This window comes from Rhopilema esculentum, chromosome 7 (genome assembly GCF_057945365.1).
Source record: "Rhopilema esculentum isolate cy_ngs chromosome 7, ASM5794536v1, whole genome shotgun sequence".
NCBI lineage: Eukaryota > Metazoa > Cnidaria > Scyphozoa > Rhizostomeae > Rhizostomatidae > Rhopilema > Rhopilema esculentum.
This window is the reverse complement of record NC_142821.1, coordinates 4,851,129-4,875,284: the sequence shown is the minus strand read 5'-3', so window position 1 is coordinate 4,875,284 and position 24,156 is coordinate 4,851,129. Positions and strand designations below refer to the sequence as shown.

General features: G+C 34.6%; 3 protein-coding genes across 6 annotated transcripts; 2 read left to right on the top strand and 1 right to left on the bottom strand.

Moving 5' to 3' along the window:
• Positions 1-459: 459 nt before the first annotated feature.
• LOC135683767 (aspartate dehydrogenase domain-containing protein) lies at positions 460-12,375 on the bottom strand. 3 transcript variants are annotated; one of them, XM_065199117.2, is made up of 8 exons: positions 12,190-12,375; positions 8,850-8,985; positions 7,553-7,637; positions 5,848-5,997; positions 5,607-5,712; positions 4,224-4,344; positions 1,614-1,762; positions 460-1,140 (listed from the first exon to the last, which is right to left on the bottom strand). In XM_065199117.2, exons 1-8 carry the CDS (start codon positions 12,236-12,238, stop codon positions 1,103-1,105), a joined length of 834 nt encoding a protein of 277 aa, XP_065055189.2. In that variant the 5' UTR covers positions 12,239-12,375; the 3' UTR covers positions 460-1,102. The 3 variants fall into 3 exon arrangements, with proteins under 3 accessions (XP_065055189.2, XP_065055191.2, XP_065055190.2); XM_065199119.2 differs by having other exon boundaries at positions 12,204-12,331; XM_065199118.2 differs by lacking the exon at positions 12,190-12,375 and adding an exon at positions 9,122-9,224.
• On the top strand, positions 9,383-17,956 carry LOC135683769 (uncharacterized). Of its 2 annotated transcripts, none has more exons than XM_065199122.2 (5): positions 9,383-9,562; positions 14,288-14,374; positions 15,048-15,164; positions 15,258-15,332; positions 15,916-17,956. In XM_065199122.2, exons 1-5 carry the CDS (start codon positions 9,547-9,549, stop codon positions 16,116-16,118), a joined length of 498 nt encoding a protein of 165 aa, XP_065055194.1. In that variant the 5' UTR covers positions 9,383-9,546; the 3' UTR covers positions 16,119-17,956. The 2 variants fall into 2 exon arrangements, with proteins under 2 accessions (XP_065055194.1, XP_065055193.2); XM_065199121.2 differs by lacking the exon at positions 9,383-9,562 and adding an exon at positions 12,508-13,614.
• Positions 17,957-19,199: 1,243 nt separating this feature from the next.
• On the top strand, positions 19,200-22,601 carry LOC135683770 (density-regulated protein). Its single transcript, XM_065199123.2, has 8 exons — positions 19,200-19,332; positions 19,624-19,643; positions 20,218-20,302; positions 20,414-20,470; positions 20,708-20,739; positions 21,478-21,562; positions 21,831-21,970; positions 22,500-22,601. The coding sequence occupies exons 1-8, from the start codon at positions 19,260-19,262 to the stop codon at positions 22,530-22,532; spliced, it is 525 nt and encodes a 174-aa protein (XP_065055195.1). The 5' UTR covers positions 19,200-19,259; the 3' UTR covers positions 22,533-22,601.
• The last annotated feature ends 1,555 nt before the right edge of the window (positions 22,602-24,156 follow it).

The window sequence follows — 24,156 nt, the reverse complement described above, 5'->3', positions numbered from 1 at the left end:
ACATATGCTTCATCAAGTTGCATCTGGTAGAGCTGAGATGGAAGCTGCAAAAGAGGAAAATTATAAAGTTCTCAAACCATTTAAAAAACTTACGTCATAGAAATTTCGAAGCTGCTTGACGTAGGATTAGCGGAAACGCAACATCGATACAAACATAAATTGTTTGTTGATTTATGGAGTTAGAAAACTCGTGCATTGACGGATTTATTTGGATTTCAGCAGTGGGAAGATCAGCACACACGAATGTAGTTTAATTTACAAAATGTCTTGAATGTGTGCCTGTGTTTGCTGCGAAATCAACTTTAGCTCCCTTTTTTATTCGTAATCAGGAAGATTCTTTAGAAAATTCTAGAATAGAAGAGTTCGTCGAGAGTCTTAATACATTTTTCAGGCTTAAAGTTCTGAAATAAAAGCATTTCTCCCTGATATAAGAAACATTTCAATAATATTTTCTCATGGTCCATCATACCCATTTTATCTTTTGCAAAGATTTGTACAATGCATTCATGAAAACAATAATTTAAAGAGAAAATAACAATACCTACCGGTAAAATACATTTCGTGCCACAGCATGCTCCGTCAATCAAGGTTTTCAGATAAAATTAGTGCTTCGGACGTAAGACAGTCTATGTCCTTTCAACGATGACAAGAAAGGTAAATTTTTTCAAGCGGAGGCAGTTAACAAACCATGTGAAAATTTATAATGTCAGTGGCCAATTTTAGTAAATAAATGATAAGTGGCAATTTTTATTATTTAAAATTTTGCTGGCCAGTTTTAAATAATATCTATGTATTTTATGATTAATTCCCGAAAATGGATACAGTAGGCCACAGACTATTAATTGGTCGTAGAGCGCATTCTCGTGTACAGAAAATTAGCAATCAGGGCATAATAATAATTTCTGAGAGTTCAAAACACACATTTGCATCGCTATTGATTTTACATTCAGAATTGGCAATACTTATAAATATCTATATCTAATAATAAAATACCTAAAGAGAGCGTCATTGGAAAGAGTATCTTCAAAAAGTTACAAATTACGCCCTGCATTTCTTCATTTTCTACTATCTTGAATTCAATTCATCCACTAGCCAGAGATCATCAGCATAAGTGTACGCCAGGTCCTTTGCCATGGGCACCTAAAGAGGCAAAAAGCTTATAAGCACCATAGTCAATAAGCATTATAAATGGCTCAGTGGTTAGGGTTGTGGACTTAAGATCTAAAGGGTTTGGGTCACAGTCACTACCAAGCTTCAATTTGCGTGAAGAGGGTCGCCAGCTCTCTCTAATTCCAGGCGTAGGAATAACGGGGTGTGGCCTGAAAAACTACCTTTCGAAGCTAGGTAATAGCAAATACAAATACTTAAATACAAATACAAACAGATAGACTTCAGTCAAAATGTATACAACACAAACAAATTACTTTACTCAAACGATGTAAAAATAGGATTACGTAACATCGAAAATAAGACAAATTTTTCCATAATCTTCACGAAAGAAATTTCTAATTGGCACATAAACAGGTTTAACCTTTCATAGTCTCCAAAATGTTTAGGGCTATCAAATGGTTATGGAGAATGGTTTCGAAATTCTATGGAGCAGTATTACGTACATAGAACGCTACTCCAGAACGAGGCGTATGTTGCAGATCCAGTGACAAAGCCAGTTGCAGCTGGATTCCTTCTGATGGTCTTGACAGAAAATTTATTAGGAGGCTGGCCAGGCCCTTGGACATCCACTTCAACTATATGGCAATCTAAACTGAACAATATTCGTAGCATATAAACACAGTCATGATAGTTAACAGTAGCAATTCTGATAGCAAATTTCTCTTAACATTTTTAGACATCATCTGTTTAACTAGCTGTTCCTTATAAAAAACCAATGCACGTCTTTAATAACAATACGCATCTTCACGTGAATTTAGGTATTACAAGGTATTAAAACAATTAAACTAACAGGGAAATGAGAAAGCAGGAAAAAATCATAAGAAAAGAGTTGTATTGCAATTGATTCTTTACCAAATCTTCATAAACTAACACAATCTTAGAGAAGAAACTTCAAAGAAACTGAGAAATAATTTCCTCCTGAAATTTCTTTTCTTTTTTCGGCGAAATTTGGCACAATTACCATTTGACCTCCAGTCTTTCGAACAAGAGGGATTATCTCTGGTCCCTGGGTGTCTGGTAAATGGTGGCTGTACAGTGCTGCCTAACTAAAAGCCGTTCAAATTGGGATATGTCTCCTCCAGGAAAGATGCTCAGCATGGTAAATTCAACGTTAAAATAACGATTTCCTGGGTTTTCTGCTGATTAAGACTACATTCAACAATAGAATTTAAACTTAAACTTATTTTAAACTTATTAGGTATATTTGTACTATTTGGTATGGCAAATCATGTTTGAGTGTTGTTTTAGTGATTTAAGATTAGGTCAATATATTCTATAATCTTCAAGTTTTAATGGTATAATAAAGATAGAGCTATTCATGGCTCGAAAAATATTTTCTGGTGGGAAACATAAGCAGGCATTTCTAAAGCATTGGGAAGATTTCTCTACAAATTTTCATACCTGAAGAACTACAAAATCTTATTTATTGTTTACTTGAATTTATCACTATCAAATTTACCGAATCCTGCGTTCAGTAACAAAGTTTGACAATAGAGCTACTCAAATTCCTCATTTTATCTAAGAAAACTAAAGCAGTTGAAATGTGGTTGACTGATTAAGAGAATCAAATATTAACGTTCCTATTCCAGAGACCACTTATGTTTTCCCATGGCAAGCTACAAGTGCCATGCCATTTGAGATTCCTTGCATTCATATAAATATTGAAAAAAATTGTTTATATTTGCTCAAAGAAACATCAGTTCAGTCAGGGCTTTTGGGATAAGGTTCAGTCAAAAAGACTTTGCCTGAAGGTGTATAATGCAGACAAATTTGGTCTAAAAAAATTATGTTTAGTACCAACTAAGTGAAAACACAATAGAGCTGTCAATCTTTAGACTAAGCTGAAACGAATATGGTTGCATCTTATAATTCACAGATATTCCAAATTTTATGACTGTTCAAGGAAAATTTTACCATATCTAAGACCATAGAAAATGTTTGAGTTAATGCGTGAATGGTGCTTTAGTCTTCAAGCTTAAATTTACAAGAAAATAAAATAAAATCTTTGGCCATTCGATGAGCAGAAATGGAGCTTGAAAAATGTGAAATCGCTTTAGGAAAAATGATTTTAGGAAGACATTAGAGCATCCTGAAGCCAATTATCGGCAAAAGTGACCTTAAATGATATCATTAAATGATCTAATCAACCACAAATAAAATGTCCCATAAAAATCTGGTGAATTAACTAATCAATAATTTGGATTTAGTAAGAAATAAAACAATAAACTTCTAACTAACGAAGAAATTGTGGATAGAAAAGCAGTTCAATTGACCATTAAATTCTGCCTTGGTGACAAAATCTAAACTTTCACAGGGTGAATTTTCTTGCGGGTTAGATTTGGTTTCGCAGTGGGAGGAAATCCCTCTAACTTTGTTTTGATTGAACATTCAGTGAAAGAAAACATTGTTCTTTTATTCATTGATGTTAAGTGAACGATCAGAAAGCAATTCCAAGGTAGGAGGAGCTAGCGTGAAGCTTACTGGATTTCGAAAGCTCAGACCTTCTTTACTGTAAAAGGCACACGCCTAATTAGCCTCGGAGTAACCTCAATAGCTTTTCAATCGGATCAGTGTTTTTGGACTATAAATGTGGTGAAACGTCAGTTGAAGGACACGTCCAAAGGATCTGAAAAGGATTGTTGTACCAAAAGCAACTATCGTCAGAAGACGTGAGTTATAAAGAAATAAATTGTCTCCTTTTGGATAAAATTTGGCTCAGAACAAACTCAAAAAGAGTTATTACGAAAATTTACCTCCAAATATAAAGAGACATTTGGAGTTGTCCGGAAAAGGGAAAAAACAATTATGATCGTACGGTGTGGGCTCCTACCGGAAGGATAATAGCGTGCGTGTAATGGATTTTTAGCTTCTTCCATTCTAAGAACCTGGCTAAAAATGACTTTATTGACATTTATCAAAACAGCGTTCTGATATACCAAGACATATAGATGTTACGTCACAGTAAGCAGGAGTACAGGAATTTATTTGAGGAAATTAATTTGCATATAATCAGTTAACGTAAAACATGTAATTGAAAATAGTTTCATTTATACCTTGGATCGGCAACTAGGCATCCTTGAACGGCATCGAATCCGAGATTCCAAGCTGCCAATGAAGCAGCTGCCATTGTGTTCACATTATTCGGCGCCAAAGGACACAACTCCCGAACAGACCCTGCAAGCGAAGGCATAGTAGGCAATGTAAAATTGGCTATGTCATGAATGGTAACAGAATTCTAACGACACAAAACATAAAGCCATCGAAAGCATGGATAGCGGATTTGTGAAGTCATTTCACGACTGCAGTTAATTTCTGCCATATCTAATCAATTCTTTACTTGTAAATTGAATTTTTAAAAAACATGTAAATTTCTATCAAAGTTTATATTTACATAACACCAATCTAGCACATTATAGCACATTATACAAAGATCTTGAACACATCAGAATAATGCTACATTTGAAACGCAGCATTGACGTTTCATTATTTGAAAATAGCACGAAAAAGCGAAAACATGTCATACTTAACATGGTATGTTTCGGCTTTTCCGTGCTATTTTCAAATTTCATTATTTGTACTTTAATGAGTTCATTTACAGTCTACTCTCGATAAGTGGAACCTTCACAGGACCTAAAAAGATGGTTCCACTTATCGAATGTTCCATTTGTCCGAATTGCTCGATAAGTGGAACCTCCATGAAACCGAACAAAAAGCTCAACTTATCGAACTTCTTCCTTGTCTGATTTCATTGGAGAACGGGGCATTTACGAATAATGAAAAACAGGGGGAAAGGAACAGAAGAATAAGCTTTATAAAAGTTTATGCTCCATATGATGATTATTCTTAAAGCAATGTAGTTATGCAATATAATCTTTTATACGCTTGTTTTAGAGCTTGTGAAAGTTTCACACAAACTTGTTTAAGAGATTTCCTTCAACTACTTCAAATATTTCAGCTTTCTTTTTCACCCAATGTGAAACGGTGTTTTTAGCAACACCATATTTCTTTGCTGTAGCTATACAGCTCTGGCCTTGCATCAATTTCTTTTAAAGCCTTGTATTTGTTGACTGTAGTTAAACAGGCAAGCATTCGTTGATAACGGGCTATGCTCGAAACGTCGTTAATTATTTTAAAAAAATTTTCCTGGTACAATTTACTTACATTGATCGTTATTTAAAATAAGAGAGGTTTGCTAATGTAAATTCAAGGAACCGGAGAAATTGGTTCCACTAAACGAAAGTTCCACTTATCTAGTCTAGTCTTAGTAGACTGGAAAGTCTAGTCTACGAAGAAATTAATAATTAACTTGTGATCAATTCTCTTTTAAAAATTCACAGGCTATGCAGCTATCAAAGCAAAAATGCGTTAATACGTCAAATTAAAAGCTTAAAAAACATTATAGTCTACGTATGTAATAAAAAAATAAGTAGCCTTACCGTCATAAAGTGTTACAGGGTCATCTTTGACATTGTCATTCTTTTCCACCAGATCTCCCACTAGCTTAAACGAGTGTGGGTGTTTCTTCATAGTAATTTTCAGACCCTATAACAGAACATTTAACGATGGATAAAATGCTCACTACAAACTTTAGTAGGTCAAATAATCAAACAGGTTATTAACAGAAATAAAACTTGTTGAAACAGACAATTTTACTACTAAAGTGTTTCAAAACATCACCTTCAAGGTCCCTCTGTCTGCCATTTTCTTTATATCTTCACCACCCCAAAATGCACCTGTTGGTACATACAGTCCATTCGGACCACTTCCTGCCTTGTCTCGTAGCTTTTTCTCTAAGTCCCTTTTTGCTAATGCTGTTGGGGAACCGATCTGAGGAACAAAAAGTTAATACATTAAAGATCTAAAAAGGTTATATATTCCACTCTAAAAATGTTGAGGAGCTGCTTTTCTGCAAATTGGGAATCCCAACTGCAAATTATCTTGCTAATGTATTGTTCACTTCATAGTTATTATGTATACCAAAAAAGTTATACATAGCTTCATGATTGTCAAATTATTCCAAAAACTAAACCAAAAATTGTCATAAGTTGATTTTCAAAACATTTGGAGGCATTGCACATTTTCAAGAAAATAAGATATGTTCAATTGTTTCATTATGACTCATTAAATAAATATGATAAACTTGAGGAGAGCCAATTTTTGAATGATATACTTCAATAAAAGCAAGTAAGTTTATTTATACTAATCCCTAGATTTTAGAGACATGAAAAAGTACCAGGACAAAGTGACATAACAAAGTACCATGACCAAGTATCATGACAAGGGACTATGAAAAATAACCATGACCAAGTTAAATGACAAAGTATCATGACAAAGAACCATGACAGAGTACCATGACAGGGTGTCATGACAAAGTACGATGACCAACTACCATGACAAAGAACCATGACAGAGTACCATGACAGGGTGTCATGACAAAGTACGATGACCAAATACCATGACAAAGAACCATGAAAGAGAACCATGACAGGGTGTCATGACAAAGTACGATGACCAAATACCATGACAAAGAGCCATGACAGAGTACCATGACAGGGTGTCGTGACAAAGTACGATGACCAAATACCATGACAAAGAACCATGAAAGAGAACCATGACAGGGTGTCATGACAAAGTACGATGACCAAATACCATGACAAAGAACCATGACAGAGTACCATGACAGGGTGTCATGACAAAGTACGATGACCAAATACCATGACAAAGAACCATGACAGAGTACCATGACAGGGTGTCGTGACAAAGTACGATGACCAAATACCATGACAAAGAGCCATGACAGAGTACCATGACAGGGTGTCATGACAAAGTACGATGACCAAATACCATGACAAAGAACCATGACAGGGTGTCATGACAAAGTACGATGACCAAATACCATGACAAAGAACCATGAAAGAGAACCATGACAGGGTGTCATGACAAAGTACGATGACCAAATACCATGACAAAGAACCATGACAGAGTACCATGACAGGGTGTCATGACAAAGTACGATGACCAAATACCATGACAAAGAACCATGACAGAGTACCATGACAGGGTGTCATGACAAAGTACGATGACCAAATACCATGACAAAGAACCATAACCAAGAACCATGGCAAAGTATCACAACAAAGAACCATGACAGACTATCATGACAATTTGTCAAAGAACCATTGACAGAGTACCATGACCAAGTACCATGATGAAGTATCATAACAGAGTGACATGATAAAGTACCATGACAAACTACCATGAAAAAGTGACTTGACAAAGCATCATGAAAAAGTGATATGACAAAGTACCAAGACAAACTACCATGACAAAGTGGCATGAAATAAACCAAGACAAAATACAATGAAGTATCACAACAAAGTACCATGTAATCTGCTACTTCCAGGAATTTCTCCCCGTGGCTTTCAGTTATTGAAGGGTGTGCAACCTCTATGATAAGATCAGGTGATCTGAAAAAAAAATACTTAAGTCAAGAAAACACATTAATACAGCAGATCTTATTGAAACTAAAACAATAATATTGAGTCACAACTAATAAGCTTTAATAAATAAATTCTGGAGTCATAAAATTAACCTTAAATTATTACATACCTGAAATTCCTAGCAGTAAAGCTTATGACGTTATAATTCTATATACTGAAAATCCTCTTTTCAGGATCCCTACTCTTTCTAATTCCCCTCTAACTTACACCCTCCATTAAGCTATATATGGAAAATAAACTAGGACTTACGGGGACTTCATTTAGAAAATATAATATTGATTGCATCAAAAGAAGGCAAAAGAACAACAAAGTGAAAATAGGTTCAAACGTTCTACAAAGCCAGTTTTAAAACACAATGGGGGATATGTTTGCTACTATTTTATCATGTTTCAAGTGTACCCAAGCCCCATTTCACCAAAACACTTTGTTGATATATCTGCCAGCACATTTGCATTATGTTCGTTCTTTTAAAAGGGTCCCCGCAATGGCCTAGGCATTTGGGGTAAAAGGAGTATTTTGGCTGTCAGTGTTGGGGAAAGTTGGAAGGCCTGCTGGGGCAATCCCCCAACCAGTGAATATATGTTAAAAAATTCCCTGAATTTCCATTAATTGCAGAAAAAAGAACATTTTTGAAAGTAAATTTTTGAACATTAATAAATACTAAACAGTGAATGTCTTTTAAATGAATGTCCCCTCTGGCTTCTGTTGTCTAAGGTTCTTTCTTTTTTATCAACACCTAAGTGGCTAAATAGAGCATTCAACATCCTCAATAATGGTAAGGAATGGTATTACAGTTAACATTGAAAAAAATCTGGATATTCATTCATTATTAAATGCTATAATTCAATATATTGATAGATTGACAGAAGGCTTCAACTCATTTTAGGATGATACTGTCAGCTAAAGTTGTATCATTTAATGTTATTGCTATTGCATTTAATCCACAAGGGTAAGATATGTAAAACAAAAGAGTTGGGTATTTCCCACATCCACCAAAAAAATATTCATATGACTTAGCTGAATACTACATTTGTCTAAGTCATCTATTATTGCCTCAGAAGAGATGCCATTTTCATCTAGACAGCTATTTTTATTCAAACAAACATAAATACTTGAGAATATTCACACATTGACAAACAAATTCTTAAACCCCATTCATTGAAAACTAATTCACAAAACCTGCTTGCTATTTTGTCCAAGTCATCTATTATAGCCTCAGATGGGATGCCTTTCTCCATCTTGTCAACTGTTCTGTTCCAAACAAATGCTAGATCCATTTCTGGATGGCTGAGAACTTCCTTTGCCAAATATTGACCTATAAGAGAAAAGCTTATTGAATTGCCTATAAGCAACTTTCAGCAAAACAACAGCATAAGGTTATAATTGAAAACTTTCACTGATTGAGATTACTGAATGCACATATTAAAACCAGTGAAAAAAATCTGAATTACTTGATTTGTTTCATTCCAGAAAAATACATTCTTGAATGATACATTAACTTTGTTCCATTCATAAGCACTAACCAGTAAAAATGTTATGGTAAGGGACTTGGATGATATGGAAAAATGCAGGTTGCATGACCTGGAAACTAAATAACTAGATAAAGTTTGAGTGGGTATTACAACAAGATTCAAAATGACTACTTCCCTAGGAACACTTTGACATCTGATTATGGTTGATGATAAGAACAACCACATTAGTGAATCTGAACATATGACCCAAAGCAAAAGTTTTCAATGCAATGAAAATTGTTATATGCTAGTTTTGAAAGTTGGCAGAGGATTGTCTACATTTTCTATTGAAACAAAAGCTGTTTTTTTAAAGTTCTAGGAGAAAGGAAATTCAGTTGGCAAAGGGCTGCCAAGTAGGGCTGCAAATGATATACTGTGCAGGTGAAGAGCAAAGTTGTATGGTTGGTATATAGTCAGTCTCATGTGTGCATCTGACTGGTTCTGCTTCTGCACATACTTGTTGTTAGAGAACAAAAAATCTATCTCGTAAATTAGCTTATTGACAACATCTTTAAGCATATTCCGTTCGAAAAGCTTAGGAATGTGCACACTTGCTCACTGTTACACACTCAGCTAGAGATATAAGCATTTGTCTCCTGATCAGGAGAAATAAATAATAAACACTAAGTGAGCAAAAGTATTGCACAGGTTTGACAAATGAGTAATGGTGACCGCATTGTAAACAACAAGGTGATTGATATTGAAACCACTTTTGTGAAGCCATTAGGCATCTTTTTGTAGTTAAAAACAAATCAAATCAATTTTCAAACTGTTGGCAACACTTTTAATTTAAAAATTGAAAAAGTTACTTTTACAAATATAAATTTTTTAACTTTTTATTGGACAGTCTCCCAGCTTTGAAACCTTTGTGAGATGCGAAGTGATAAGTTCAGAAAAACATTTGCAAGATCACATTTAGGTGTTGAAGTACCAAGTTGATCATAAATGGCCTTGTATTTGGTGGAAAGTGGCATGTTTTAAGCCATTTTATTAAGCCTACTCTTTTACAGCTATTGGGGCACCTGAGTGAACCTGTTTATCGCGGGAATTTTGGTATTTTCATTTAATGAGAGGACGAAATGTTGTTTTACGCAATTTGCAGCATTATTTGTTCCCATTACAAAATGGAAATCGGTTGAAAAAGATGGACTTCACGATTTGTGACACATTTTATTGATTGAATTTTGCTACAATATATCACAAAGCGGCCGCTGCGATTAGGCTTATTGTGGCTTCAACAAAAGTGAGGAAAATGAGCAGTTCTAGACACCCAAGCTGAAAGTAAGTACCCCCGAGTTCATTGTAATAAGATATCGTGGATTAGTGCAAAGATGAACTTTGGAAGTGCTTCACAGGTCCTTCAATCATCATGGCTCAATTTTTGTGCTTTTGTGACATGTTGATATTGTTTAGAAATAGGCAAAAATTGAAACTATTCTAGCATTTACTATTTTCACTATCAAACCTTGATAAATTTTCCAACATATTCCAGTTAAAAAGTCATCTTGTAACTTTTATGAAACTTGCTATGGCCATTGAATTTTGGTTCGATACAATTTTTTACTGCAGTGCTGCCATTTCTGTTTCAGCCTGTGCAATACTTTTCCTCACTTAGTGTACATTGATTGGGATAAATGTCTCCCAATTAAGAGAAGTTTCAATAAAACGTCACCTGATCAGGAGAAGAAATCATGCTTACTTTTTCTTCCGATTCGGAAAAAGTATAACTTTTTGCACAAAAATACATGAAGGAACTTCTGGCGAGATTTTGAAACATCATTTTTAAAAAATACACCATCAAATACATATATCCATGAAAAAAATGGCAGGCCACCATTGGAAATTGTTCAGAATTTACATTGAAGTTTTCGTAACGCCATATATTATTGTTATAGGTATTGTTCAAGGTCATATGTCAAATTTTTTCAAGAATGAATTTCCCCTTGACAAAAGTAAGGTGAAAGATAATATAAGCTAAAATTAAAAAATTTCTGTTTTGTTTCTTTATTTATGCTAGAGCTTATCTAATTGTTCTACTTTTTAGTTAGCATAATGACCTTGATTTTGTGAATAAAACTGAAAGCAAGTTTTAATAACTTTGTTTGTAATTCAGATTCAAGAATATTCTACATTACAAATACACTCATTTTTTATAAGAAACTGGCTATAAAAAACGGGTACTGGACAGTTGGAAAAAATAAACTTCAGTACTCGAAGAAAAAAATTTAAGAAACTATCAAATCATGTTTAAACTAAGAACAACAAAATTTTGTAAAATCGAAGAACATCATTGCCCTGTTAGCCTAGAACTTAAGACACAAAGGAATAAAAGTATACCTCTAACGTCTAAATACAGCATCAGAAAGGAAGCAAATCTCCTGACCTGATAAAAAGGTCACAAACATTTCATAACATCATTACATTTACATCATAATTAAGAAACTCTTAAGAAAAAATGAGTATTGAAATTTCCAGAACATTTAGAAACTGGAGTACTCAACATCGACCTTTGTTTCATATAAAAAAATGAGTGTATACACATACATTACATGGTAAGGTTGGTGTAGTTTTCTCTGACGTAGTGGTACTACTACCACCAAAGAGAGGGCATGAACAATAACTACATCTTACGACTGACGTCATCAAAAATTAAACACTTCAAATGCTCACGATTTCAAACGGTGACATGCATATTTTTTTCGATATACCCCCGTTCTTTTGACATGCAGAATTCAGATGTTTGAACAGAAAAAACCGCCTAAGCCTTTTTGATCATAAATTAGCCATTTACAGGAAAAATTCTCCCAAATCGGGAGAGAAAACTTAAGCTGCCAAAGATTTGAATTCTCCTTCTCCCGTTCGGGAGTCAAAATGCTTATATCCCTAGCTGACACTGCATACCGCACACGTCGAGAAGTGTTAAGTGCCGTACTTGAATTGAATCTAAATAGAGCAGAGGCTATAACTTTTTAAATATAAGTGTTACTGAGAGAAATCATAAAGTTTACCTAAACTTCCATACCCAACAATTCCGATTCTGCGTCGTTTTCCTGCCATTCTCAGAAGACCCGTTTCCCCTCAACTACCTACAAACACGGGTAGGCTTTGACGGCCGGCCTGATGACAAATGCCTAGGCCATTTTGCCTCTCTTTTGCTTCGCGCCAAAAGCAAAATTACATAAGAGAGGCTGAAAATAACTAAAGAAATTGGTCCCGCAGAGAAGCTCTAAAAAATATTTATACTTTCAGAAAAAAAAACAAACTCAGCACAGCTACTTTTAAATCATCAATTATGCTGATTTTAACCATTTAAGTAGATTACCGTATCTATTCGATTAAAAGCCGCTCTTGATTCATAAACCGCAGCAAAATGTGCCAAAAGATAATTATAAGCCGCAGCTTATATTCGAAGAAATACGGTTATTATCTTTATATTGTAATGAAAATTCGTAGCATAGCTTCATAATATTCAAGGCTGACGGAATATCTTCGCCTTTATGGGTATTTCTAAATGAAATTAAATTGAATCAATACTGAAATGAAATACGAACTAAGCAAGCTGCTCCCATATACAAGTTATCAGATACCATATGAATGTTTACGTCTTTCAATAATACATTTGTTTTCAATATAGTTTTAAAAGATGAAAGCAAGGGGGGCTAATAAGAATTGAAGTCGGTTAAAGAACTAATTTTAAAAATCATTCATTAAAACAAACGCAGAGCTTCATACGTTTATGGCAAAAGTGGACAAAAGGCAAGTGGTGCTAGATCGTGTTGGGACAGGGCTAATCGAGCAATATGATAGTTAAAAGGCCCCGGCGCAGTATCAGTTTTATAAACGCTTTTCAATCACTGTCTTTGGGGACCTTATCATAAAGCCTTGATTGTGTTCCGGCAACCCTTCGGCCTTTCTGAACTTAACTTCTATATAATTGTGACATAATTTGTTATAATCATTTCGTCAATTGGGAAATTTTGGCGGAAGATTGATTTCGAGAGATGGCTTATACGATTCCGGCATCAAAGACAAGATATAAACCGATCCAAAAACACGAACAACACGAAATTTTATTTGCCCCGCAAGGAGTTGAATGCTTTGTAAAAGTCACAATGGGGTGTGTTAGCCACAGTTAAAAGCATAGCATTGTGAGAAAAGTCCCTTTATCTAATTTAATGAATTTGAATAACTTAGATAAATATTTTACCGTCTGTCGCTCATATCAGATCAAATCAAATTTTATATGGATTGAGTACAACTTCAGTACAAGTTTTTCTAGCATGCTCGAGATGTGTGGAAAACTGTTATGAAGAAGATCGCTTTTACCAATATAGTTTCCTGCTGCCTTTATTATTCTGCGCTGCAATTTTTTCAAAAGGAACTTTCAGATCTATCGGACAGTAAAATGTCGTTCGTTACGGTGAAGTTTGGAAGTAAGTGAATTTGTTCTAATGAACATGTATTTTAAATGACTGAATAAACTTGGATCAATGAATCCTTAAAATTGCAAAAGTGTGAAGTCCAATATCATTGATGGATCTTAAAATCTAGCGATTCGCTGCAACTTTTTGCTATTATGTAAATGGTTCCCTGCACTTTACTGGAAATACCTCTGACCATGTGATGCCTAATACACTAATTCAGAATTTACTTGCATTGGAAATAGCTATTATCAGAAATTCGGAAACTTCTTTTTCTTAAAGCAAATCAGCAATAAATCCTATTGAAAAAATGTGAGCAATTGTTTCAAAGCTCACTCTTCAAATAGTACGGCAGGTACAATAGTATGCGTGAAAGCATATTTTGATTTTGTATTTTGTGTAGAACTATCACCGACTAATAAAGTCTACACAGAGATTGAGATTGAGAAAATAATTCAAGCAGAGATTGAATTATTTTCAGAAATATTTTTGAAATACAGGCACTGCGGAGCAGGGGGGCTTGGGGAGCTTTAGCCTGTAAAGCCTCTTTCTAAGAACCACCAGTAGAGCTTCTTTCTATTCAGTTTAAGCCCCCCAACTTTTCGCAACCCCCTCCCCCCCGTGCCTGAAATATATTACAAATTCGAAAGTATTACCTTTGTTGCAAATTGTTTTTGCTTACCAGATAACCAGAAGGCCCTGTTCAACCCAAACTGCAAGACGGCTGTGCTGCTTGATGACATCAAAAAGCGATGCCAGTGTCACGATGCTTGTACGTACGTTTGAAGACATTTCAAGCCAATTTTAACGCATTACATATTCTTTAAACAAAATCAACATTTACTTTTTGAAATTTCAAATTGAGAGATAACTTCCTCAATACTTCTTTAGCCTTTCTTAATCTTCCAAGTCAGCTTCTTCGATTCCTCTGTTTTCCTGCAACACAAGCAGATCTCCAAATTGTACATTTAAGTATATTACATATATACATATTACCATAAACACTCTTTTCTCATTTTTTAAGAACAATTTCATAAAGATGAATTACTGTAAAATTCGATTTTGAGCAATGTTGTGAAATCTCCTTAAAATTTTCATATCAAAACGAGCAGTTTTTCGTCAGCTGCAGGTGCTTTTTCGGTGAAATTTAAAACGTGTCGGCAAATAAGAGATGTCTCACTCATTTTTTCCGCAAATCCAGCCTCCAATTTTTGAGAAAAGAAGAACAGCCAGTTTGAACTTCAATTTACTGTTTCTCTTAAAAAGAGTGTAGCTGTCGAATGAGAAAGAGCGAGTAATCCAGTAACAGATGGTGTCATTAATAATGATGTTTTGACTTGCAATGAAACTACCTCAGATAACAGTATCGAGCGTTAAATGATGGTTTGCTTCATTATCCTATCAAAACAGGATCTGATTAATAGACTTTTTTCGCAAAATTTCAGCAATTCTGGATGTGAGCGATGAAAAGGGCGAAATCAAATACCTACAAGACCACATTCAAGACTACGCGACAGAAATACTAAAGGGAAGAGAGATTTTGATTCTTCTGGAAATGAGCAGTAAGTATTAAGTATTCTGCTCGATAAAACACCTGGGATTTAATGACTAGAAAGAATGCACCAAATGACGGTATATTTAAAAATTTCTTGCAGCAAACAAGGAAACAAAGGAGGTCACATACTTACCACTATTAAAGAATATGAAGAAACTGTATCCAAACGTAATTGGTAAGGTTTATAATCTTATATGACTGTTTTTGTATTACACTGTGTTAGTGTTGAAGATTATTGTTGAAAATAAGACGTGCATTTCTCTCCTCTGTCATCATACCAAAGAAGAAGAATTAGATTTAAGATGCTAATCAATGGTCACTGAAAATTGCGTGCTTAATAAAGATTTTGAAGAGTTTTTTTACCGATCCATCTGCTCAAATGTTTCTAAAAACATAACGGTAAAAACCATTCGTCATCAAATCTGTTTCTTGAGACGTATCGTAATCAAATATGTACTTACATAAATCGATTCAATGTCTTCTACTTCATTGAATATTTGAAACTTTCAATTCATACTAGAGCTATGACTTATTGAACGTGTCCTCGTTAAGACCGCTTACAGAAATAGCACCTCTTGCAGAGACAAATTGCATTTCAAAGGACTTTTATGTAAAAAGCAGTATACATGGCAATGTTAAGCGCGTTTTAAGTTAGTCGTTTTAAAGTTCTGTTGCAAAAAGCAAATACATTTCCTACAGAGAATTGTGTTGCAAATGCAGATACATTTTTCGGCAAAATAACTTGTGTATTTCAATAGAACGATGGTCAAATACAACCAACAACAATGAAGATCAAGCAAATGATGCCAACCAAAAGACAGGGACAACTTCTCAAAGGCAGAGACATGCTTCTCAAAGCAACAGTTTACAGCCTCAACAGAGAAGTAAAAAGCTTAGTATGGAGCACCCGAGGCGTAGAGCGAACTCTGATAGATCGCCAGTCAAGTCATTGAAAACTTGATAGCATGGTTATCCTATATTTTTAACAAAAGGCATATAGATACATAAAAAATGCCTCAAATCTTGTTAAGAAAAAACTAAACTTACCTAAGCAAAATGTTCATGTTAAAGACTCCTTTTTCCAAGCAACTGTTTCCAGCTAACAGGAAAATTAAATCATCCTTTCGATTCACATAACGTGGAATTTTGTTTCGACCTTGTCAGTCTTCAAAGTTTATGGGACGGTCTCAACTTGACCGATTTGAATAAAAAACAGAACTCAAGCCAAAAAAGAGCAAAAAGGGGTTGGAAGGTGGATGTATTGCTAGGAGGAAGCACTGTTTACAGAGAAGGACCGTAGGTATTGCCTTTCAATTTCTTACCCAGAGAACAAACATCAACAAATGCATTCCATCAATTAAAATAAAAAAGATCCCTCAGAGGACGAAGCAACGTTGGGCCGTTGGTGCATCAGCACAAGTTGCTTCACCTAACCCATGCAAAAAACCTAATCTTTGACATAGCTTAATAGACTCAAGTACAAGCAGTTTAAAGTTCTGGGCAGGGAATGGACAAGAAAATTTCACTTTTCCCCACCATAGAGCCGATGCACCAGTCTTACCTTAGATACCTAAGATATGAGAGAGGAAGAGAAAACATGACTGAATTAAGAGCCTAGTCTTTCCTAAACGAAAAATAACAAGAACTTTGAAATGAATCCCGTAATGTAAACATGCCCTAGCCTAATACAATAGAATGAACAAGTATTTGAAGAAACACACTACGCTTGATTTCAAAAAGGGAGGGGTGGACGGGAGACGAGAACAGCGTGGAAACAGCAAACGAAATAATCCCGACTCAAAGCAATGAAATACACCCATCTGAGTCAAGTGACCCGCACTTTCGTGCAGAAACCCAAGCTACAGAGCTCTTTCTTTTCTATTATTCCCAATGGCATCAAAGAAGCACATAAAGACTTAAGTACCAAATTGAAGCACGAGAATTGACACCCAAATGCGATACCCCTAGCGAAATCAAATTCTACAACATCCCTCGTGAAATTAACTCTGATAATATTTAATTTGATCAGCATTTAAAGCACTTTTATGGAAAGGAAAAAAAGAGTACTTTTTTTTCTTTTTCTTTCTTTATTCAAAGTTGGTATAATTTCTAGCTATGCATACTCAAGCTAATTGAAGCCAACTAATATAAATTACCAACGCTAAATATAATATAAATCAAATATAACCGATGTTGCTAACGTATTCCTTGCAAAGATTACAAGTACAATTAAACGATGAAAATTCTGAGATTTTTTTCTTGAATATTTGTAAAGTAGGGGAGTACTTTATCTCATTTGGAACTGAGTTCCATATTTGGCTACATCTGTATGATACGGTATTAAATCCATATATTTTGTGATGTGGCTCCGCTGTTTTGAATTGGGAGTTTCTTAACATTCATTTATGGAAAATTCATGGTGATGTTGAGCACATGCAAGGTTGAATTTTTTCATGAAATCTCAATCCAGATTAACCTAGCAGTTGACAGTGTCCGGAAACTATGGCAATTCGTAAAGTGACCTAGAATAACTCTTTTTAATTTTATTTGACATTGTTAGTTGTTAGAAACATTTATTATTTCATTTTTGATGCCAATATTATAGTAAATATTGGTATAATGAGATATCATTAAATAGTATCATTAATTATCATTCAATTGACAATGTCTAGTTCGTGATGAATGTTTTCTTTTTAATCCACAATTCGAATAGCTTCGCTCTTGAGAAATGGTCATACAGCTAAGTACTTTTGCTTCTTAATATGATGAGAAGCATTGGACTGGGGTTGTAACTGGAAGCTCTTGAATGGGGATGCAATGGAAGAGACACTGAAAATAAAAACATTACGGTTAATTTAATTCAGCCAAATTATCTTTACCGATCTAGCTCTTTGCTTGGTTGAAGAAAGTATTGTTGCGTTGTGTCTTCAAGACCACGTCATGATAAAACGATATCAATTCTGTCAGCAAAATGAAATTTTCTGAATTTCTCTGAATTTGAATTCGGTATCCATTAAAACAGTGCACTATCTGGCTACATTTCAAAAGAACTACGTTCACCTCCCTGCTTTTTTTGAAATTTTGTAATATTACTAGCAGGCACGAAGCCAGCACTGAAAAGTTGGGTGGGCAACAGGGGCGAAGCCAAAATGTTTTTTTGGAGGGATAGTACTGCCTTTTGCCGACAAAAAGGCGTGTCTCATTCTTCTTGGGTGTGGTCATAAAATAAGTAACTCTTTATACTGTTTTTGTGTTTCTAACTTATTACTTAAAATTCTAAAGTTTCAGTTTGTATTTTTAGTGCAAACTTTGAAAGTTTTGCTGCTATAGAAATATTAGCACATTACAACTGTTGCAAAAAGATTATAATTATACTATACAGGGTGAGAATGCAACCCCCCCCCCAGTAAGTATGTTGAAAAAGGCCTCGTTTTGCAGCTTGGCGTCTTCGTTGGGATCTCCCTCGCTTAGTGCCGAAAACAAGCATTCAACGCAGGCTCCTCGATATAGCCAAAGATAGTACTTCTGGCACTAAAGTTTTTTTCATAACTTGGGATCGCTTCTTAAAATATCAAGTGACCCATGATTAGAAAACTACTTATTTGGTGAAACTTCCACAACAATAATGAACCTTGTTTCATTAATCGAAATAAAACCATTTTCAACACAGGACCGGATCCAGAGCGAATTTAAAGGAGGGGCAGTTGATAGTGGGGGCGCTGAAAGATTTTCAGAAATTGGCGACTAGTGTACGCTGTATACAACAATTTAAGACCCTAACTACTGACAGAAGGCTCTCTATTCACTTTGTAAGGAAATTTTCAAAATAATTGTTGAATACTTGAAGGTAATCCTTGATTGAAGTAAAATAATCCAGAAGTCTCAAAAACTTTTTCACCTGATTCTAATTCCCAAATAAGGCGCACAGTTTCTTAAATTGGGGCGCCAGACTTGCTTCAACTCGGTGAGGGAGGGGCAAGTCACTGTTTCAACATTCTTATTTTCCCCACAATTCTTGATTCTGACCCATTTCATCACGTGGGCAATAGCTTTTCTTCCACCAATACGACCACAGGGAACTGAAGTGATAACAGCAGTGAAAATGGCGGATGGCGAAGCGGCTTCTCAGGCCAGCGAGAATGTCTCTTATCCACTGAATGTTTTATACTGTGGGGGTAAGTTTTCAGTCAAATCCTAGCAGTTGCCTATATTGATGTTGAAGAACTAAAAATTCTTGCAAAGTTTTTCGTGGATGAAAAGTCAATACCTATTTTACATCAGTTTTTGTTTTACAGAAAAACGTGTTGCGAAAAATTTAGTATTTACCTGGTTTAGAGTTCAAGTCTTTTGACGACTAATAATTTTGTCAAAAATTTGGCTTTTTACAAAAAGTAGATAGGCCTATATCATTTTTTGTGGAAATGCTTGTTCGTCACACATCTTACCACATTTTTTCTCTTTTTCAGTCTGTGGTCTTCCTCCCGAGGTATGCAGTTGTGTTAAACTTGTAGAACTTAAGAGTATCGTTTTTCACTTTCAAGTTAAATTTATTTCTAGACTTGGCGCAGCAACTGTTTCGCAGATAGTTTTGTTAGAAATGTAAAATTCCTTGTTATGTTTATGTCATGTTTCTATATATTCACTTTACAACAGCAAAAGCTTTAGCAGTTTCTGAACATATACAGGCAAATTTATTATTTCAAAATAAATTTTAAAAGTTTTGCCGTCCAAAAATAATGACATCAGAAAAATATAGGATGTCATAAAAAGACCAGGATAAGATGAAACGCTTACCTGTAGGTTAACAACCAGCATGACATCCTTGGGACATATCCATGCCACAGAGATCTCTGGGATAACAGCGTTGATCCAACCTTGGAAAAAAGAGAGGAGTTAATAGAATTTTTAGACAAGGAAGGCCTTCAGTTTTTGTATGCTTTTCCTCAAAATTGCACTAAACATATCTGGGATATATAAAATCTCATTATTAAGTTAAGATTTTATATTTTTTTTAAAATTGATTTTTTTATATAATTCAACCAAGATATGATCTTTTTTAGTTTTGTGAATATGGACCAGACTTTGACAAATGCAAAGCTTGGCTGGAGCAACACGATCCTAGTCTTTTAACTTCAATAGCAAATAGTAAGTAGAGAAGTTATATTGAAATACTATTTTGTCAATAAGTGGAGAGAAATGTAGATTTAAAAGAGAATATTGTTTCTTATTGGTTACCAATTTCTTTCTTTCATACAGTGAATCTTGATTCTGCTGAGGGTGATGATAAAGACAATAAAAAGAGACAGACTAGAGGTTTGTTGATGTTTATTTAACCCATTATCACAGACTCAATGAACTTACAGTAGTTGTAAAAGCAATATAGCTTTATTTTGTTTTTTGTTGAACCTACCAGACCTTACTGCTTGCCAAGGGCAATTGTCCTCTCAACCAGACCTTACACACAGTTTGATCTTTGCTGGTGAAGAGCCATTAATTGTTGCAAGGTTATTTGTAAACAGATAATACAAAAAAATCTATTTTCCAATCTAGGTGGAAAAGCAAACAGACAGGCAAAGAAAAAGGTATCAGTTAGATAAATACTTTGCAATTTAAGTATATATTAATCAAAGTACTGTCACATTTTTTTGTTATCAAGGGTGTAAGCCTGAGTGCTTATCATTATCAAAGGTTTCATAATATTTCTTAATGAAGAATTAGGTTTACCCAGGACCAGCTGTATTTTGGGAGAAGAACAGTGTTCTTAAGTAACTAATATTTAATGATCAAATAAAGTAACAAGCAAATTTTCCTAATTATCTCTTGACTGCCCATCAATTTATTCAATAGAAAATGCTGCAAATAGCTAATGATCTTGTTCTTTTTATTTCTTCATTTTAATAGCATAAAGGCTCTTTCATTCCTCCTCATTATAACAGACATCAATAAAGTTTTCAGGCTTGTCCTCTGTTTGACAGTGTTGGTTAGCATTTACACATCCAGCTGAGATATCTGTTGCTATGAGCAAATGGCTCTTGAAATTATCAAATCATACACAAAAACAGTTAAATGTTATTGACTGACCTTTCAAATTGCCCTCCTTGCCAATTATTACCTAAATCAGGGCTTAGGTAATGATTAGTGATTTCAGGAGTACAGAACTTCAGAATGGAACTGTGAAATTAATGTTTTAGTTACACAATGTGGTTACATCAACATATATTTCATTTCATCAGCTTTTATTTTGATATTTATATGTTATGTTGCAGATAGAAGGTGTTTACATGGAAGAGCTAGTTTTCTAAATTCTTATTTCCTCGCAGACTGCTGTGCAGAAAATTACTATAACAAAAGAACAACGTAGTAAGAAAAAGACAGTGACTGTAGTGAATGGTCTATCAACTTTTGGTATGCTGCTGAATATTTTTTTTGAAATATAAAGAGATACGGTGCACTTCTGTTGTCTTTCCAAACAGCTTATTATAATCTATAATATGGCTTAAACCTTTGAACATCCTTACTGACAGAAAGAACCCTAAAACGTGCTAGATGATTTTTAAAGTTTCCTGAATTTCATTCCTGAGTTGTGTTATATATTTTTTCTTTTTTTAATGGAGTGACAGTTATATTTTTTATTTTTGTTAGTATTTCTTCTAAAAACGTTTTTCTTTTTCAGAAATTGATTTAAAGAAAGCATCAAAACTTTTTGCAAACAAATTCTCATGTGGATCTTCTGTTACTGGTGATGATGAGATTGTTATACAAGGAGATGTGTCTTATGATCTAATTGAGCTGATACAAAGTCACTGGCCCGAGGTAAATAAAATGTCTTCCATAAAATCTATTTGTAACAATTAAAACATCTCTTTGGAAATCTTTTTTACTTATGATGTAAATATGTATTGAGAAAAATACATCTCATTGACCTGATACAAAGTCACTGGCCAGAGGTGATTAAAGTGTTTTCATTCCTCAAATCTATTTTAAACAATTAAAACATCTCTGTGGCAATCTTATGATGTAAATATGTATTGAGAAAAATACAAATACTGAACATGTCAACATATTTGTTGCTTAAATTCAATACCTATGACTTTTTCATTTGTTGTAAGTTCCAACATTGGGTTCTGGGAAGTTAACATCTTTTCAAGTTTTAATGCCAAAATGTCTCGAAAGAATATTTTGAGCAGATTTGTTTCAATTGTAGGTTTTAGGGTATATTTAAACTTGTTTTGTTAAAACATTGTAGAATGTTACTGGTCTTTACAAAATATGTAAAATTGCGAAAACCATTTTGCAGTCTGGACCTATATCAAGTGGTTTCAAAAACTTTTTTGTTTTTTAGGTTGATGATGATAGTATTGAAGACAGGACTTAATAAAGTTCTTTGCTAGATATTCTGAAATAATTTCAAAAGGTATGTCATTAAATCAAAAGCTTTTCCAAACCAATTGACTTCTTATTTACTTTAACTTGCACTGCTATTAAATAACGAATGAAAAAAAAATTTGAGATTTTTTTCTGATGGAGCTCTGACCACAGAAGCCTATTTACACATCACTTTTAACCTGCCCTCGTTCTCCTTTACACTGGTTGAGCCCAACCAAGCATTCACTTAGAGTGAGTGGACCTGCCAGCTGTCTTTAATTCTAGACAGGAACCAAAAGGTGTGGACAGGGGGGTACCTATTGTGGTGGTGTGGGGGGTGGTACACACCCCCCCCCCCACTTTTGGAAAGTTGGTTGGTAAATTTTCCGGATTGTCAATAAATGTTATGGATTGTCGGTAGATGCGTATCTTGATAGCACATGGATCGCATTTGCTTGTAATTGACAAGATCATATTGATAAAACAGTTAAAGTTCACAATATGTAACATTGATTAGCAAGAGTTGAATTTTGGTTGGTAAAATCACCTGTTTATACCCCCACTCCAAATCGTCAAGGTACACCCCCCCCCCCCCCCAGGTGTGGACACGTCAACAGGAAGGACTAGGATACTTTTTGCTAAGCATCTCAGTGTCCCATCCAAAAAACCACCTTAGAGTTACAAATACAAAAAAATAAAAAATGCAAAGGTTTTTCTTTCCAAAAACCAAGTACTTTTCGCCTTGGCATTTGTATTAAACATTACATTGTCAAAGTTAAGGAAATGAACTTCTGATGGCTATAGATTATCGTCAGTTTGAAATGCAATCAGGGAAAACATGTAACTTTTAAAAAATTGCAAAGTCTCTAACTGTATAAAAACGCGAATCCAGATAATTGAACCTCAACAGATGCTTAAAAAGATGTATATTTAGAAGAGTACTCATAATGCAAAAGGCTTGCCAAGTGCTTTTAAATACACAGCCATTTCTCTGAACCTTTTCTACGATATCCCTTATTTTGCCCCTGCAAAGTTGAAGCTCTGGCCATTCCACTGCTATAGGCATGTTTCAAATAAGGCATTATTTATGCGAAAACAGAATAAGGGAATTTTTAGCAATTACTAAAATATTTACTTGCAGGTATACCTTCAACACAAAAGCAAAATATGGCCCTATAAAATAGAAGGAGAACCAGTACATTGCATAAATTGTTAGTGCCTACATTTGCCTCCCTATCCTTTTCTTGTGCAGATGCTGCTGTTTACGGGAATACTTTGCGAAAGGAATGACATAAAAAGCTCTCAAATTGAAAGCTATGATTCTATCAGTTACATGACATAAAAAACTGGAGTAGAATTAGACTGGCATTTTATCATATCAACATATATATCTTCGCCATTGAAATTTGCTGAGCCAATTTTTCTTACCCCTAGCCATGCAAATAACCCCCAAAATCGTTATTAAAAATCTAAATAAGAATTGAGGATGATAGGTCATGAATGATTACTCCTTCATTAATTGGAGTTTAACATCCTTTTTCTTTTTCTTTTTCTTTGATTTAATATTCTTCTACTTCGGTGGAAACGTTAAAAATATGCTAAAAGATTTCGAATCAATTTTTTTTCTGAAAAGT